At 43.1% G+C, this 2,689-nt stretch overlaps 1 protein-coding gene across 1 annotated transcript in view; it reads right to left on the bottom strand.

Moving 5' to 3' along the window:
• LOC21405817 ((R)-mandelonitrile lyase 1) overlaps positions 1 to 298 on the bottom strand; it is a 10,884-nt gene extending 10,586 nt beyond the window's left edge. Inside the window, exons 1-2 of the mRNA XM_024169950.1 lie at positions 241 to 298; positions 20 to 149 (exon numbers count right to left, since the gene is read on the bottom strand). Coding sequence (XP_024025718.1) covers positions 20 to 149; positions 241 to 298 — 188 coding nt within the window. The remainder of the gene's footprint in view (positions 1 to 19; positions 150 to 240) is intronic.
• Between the last annotated feature and the right edge of the window lie 2,391 nt (positions 299 to 2,689).

Here is a 2,689-nt window from a genome sequence, read left to right as displayed (position 1 = left end):
GAGCGGTTCATGAGCATACCCTCTAAAATATTCCCACAGGAATACTTGAAGTAAATTGGTCGATAGCCACGTCTCAATACCGCAGCACCTAGCACTGGTGACCTCATCTTCGGAAAGCAAGTCCAACTGCTTGTAGAGTAGGCCAAGGACTAGTGGCGCAAAAGGTGGCCTGATATAGTGTCCAGATAAGGGCCCGGTAGTAGAAATTTGCTAAGAATGAGGGCTATCATGGCCTCTGACCTACAGAACCAACGGTGACCCTCACTGTGGATATGTCGGTCGCCCTCCATCGAGCCATAGAAGAAGCGCGTCCAACTGGCCGGATTAGGTCAGTAATGACTGCGTCTACATTTTTTCAAAGCATTCCCCAGGTCTCCGAGCATTAACCTGTCATCTTGGTCCTCGGGGCTAGAAGTGAGGATCTCAATGTCAGCCTCGATTGGTAATTGAAATATACGGCGTACGTCCACGAGATTTATGGTAAATTCTCTCATACCAGCAATGAAGGAATGAGAGGATTTAGTCCATCTCCGCACAACATATCGTAAGCCGATTACATCTCGGTAAAGGTGAAAATTTGTCGAGGCTATGAGGAATGGGAGCACGCCTGATGCGGCGAGTCTTTCCCATAGATCACTGTCTCTAAGTTCCTCGTGCACCTAATCCGCCCAACTCGCTGAAACTTCGGCGGGGCAAAGGAACATGATTGGGGCTGGTGAAAAGTCACCTCTCTAAAGGTGGACCCAGTTGACTGAATCAGGGAGGATCCTCTCTCCTTTTTCAGGGGAAAGCCTGTCATTAATAGGTGCCCCAATGGCTTCTAGCTCATGCACTGCCTCATGGAGACGATCGTTAGTCGTGAAAGTAGCATCCTAAAGGAACAGTCTTGAAATCGATCCCGGCTTCGATAAGGCGCGGGTTGCCATTGAGAACCTAAAAATAGTGTTATTTGGAAATGAATTGAAAAATAATTAGTTTTAAGGGAAAAAAATTACTTTCCAATAATGTTATTTTTAGAGAGTCTTAACATTGATATGTTGTTCCAAAACCGTTACAATGCTTAAATCTTATAATGATGCTTTTTCTTTGAAAATAAATCTTAAAATAATTTAGAATGCTTATATACATAGCCAGGACCAATTAAAACAAGTCATTTTTTTTTCACAAAAAACAAATACTAATAACAATTCATCTCGTGGCTAAAGATCTTGGATAAGCGAGGAAAGTCACGTATAGACGGAGTCAAAAGGAGTGACAATTGATTATAAAAAAAATAAAGAAAGAAAAAAGAGTGTCATTTCACAGAGAATCCCAAGGCATCAGATTCGCAGAAGAAGCATGACTCAGCTATGCCCCACCACTTTGAGCAATGAAAAGAGAGAAAGACCTAGGCCCCGTTCATTTCGCTGATTCGAGTTTAAATTTTGAGTTTTTTTACAATAAAAAGCTCTCACAAACAATCACATCTAACTTTTTTACTACAGTAAAAAGCTCTCACGTAAAGTCACATCTCAACTCAAATTAAAAACTCGAATCAGCGAACTAAACGGGCCCCTAAGGTGCTGGTATACTAAACTTGAGTAGGCCCAACTCTAATTAAAATTTGGGCTGAAATTTGCGTTCGGGAACAAGAACTCAAATTTAAAATTTGAGTAATAATTCGAGTAGGTGAACATCACTCTCTCCTTGAACTCCAAGTACTCGAGTTAATATATACAGTGTGGATTCCTTTTTCTGACATTTTTCTTCCCGTTGGTCTTCTTTTCTTCACGTTGCCCTGCTTCCTCTCTCATGAGAAAGCTTTCACTCTGCAAAAAGCCAACAAATTCCCCTCAAATTAACCAACGTTCATTCTTGGGTTCCTGGCAACAGTCCATATTCTTCGGTCAAATACCCATCCCCGGTGAACAAAATCCAGGCAGCTGCATCCCCTTTTCTTCCCGTTGGTCTTTTTTCCTTCTCGTTGGTCTGCTTCTTCTCTCACAAGAAAGCTTCCACTCTGCAAAAAGCCTTGAGTTTCTCCTCAAATCAACCGGTGAACGAAGTCGTGGGCAGGCAGCTACATCCCATTCAAACCCATCTCAGAGATTCGGTTGTCGACGATCTCCCTCAAAGACTCAACACGGGAGAAATCGATCCCACGCGAGTGGACCGGCGTCTTTCATTTGCTGTGATCTTGAGTTGATGTAGCGCCAAACACCGTCTCCGACCTCCAAGGCGTGCTTACTGGAACAGAGGGTTCTGTTATCAGTGCCAGTATCCCTATCCACAACGACGTCTAACACAGTCGCGTGTGGCCGTTGTCGGAGCAGATCAACCGTTATCCTCTACCGGATCAAACACAGTAAGGCCTTCGCCATACTAATTATTAAGCTTCCATTGCTTCTGGACATGCCTGTTGATGTTTGTTCTTGCAACTGGTGATGCTTGTCGTTTTGAGTGGCTTTCCCTTGTTTGGATGTCATTTTTCATTTCTGAGCAATGTGGCTGATCGTCGTTTGGTCCCATGGTAGCCTTTTTTGGATGCCGTTTTGCAATTCTGGCCGTGATTTGTACAGATGCATAGCTGAAGTTTGATATTAGCTTTACTAACATTTTCATTGTTATAGGGAGCCAGTGTGTGTAAATAGCAATTGCACGATCTTGTATGCAGCATAACTGTAGAGAAACAAAACACACATCAGTTAGT

The sequence above is a fragment of the Morus notabilis genome, unplaced genomic scaffold (genome assembly GCF_000414095.1).
Source record: "Morus notabilis unplaced genomic scaffold, ASM41409v2 Scaffold277, whole genome shotgun sequence".
NCBI classification, from domain to species: Eukaryota; Viridiplantae; Streptophyta; class Magnoliopsida; order Rosales; family Moraceae; genus Morus; species Morus notabilis.
The sequence above is the reverse complement of the archived record's forward strand: the minus strand, read 5'-3'. Positions and strand labels throughout refer to the sequence as shown.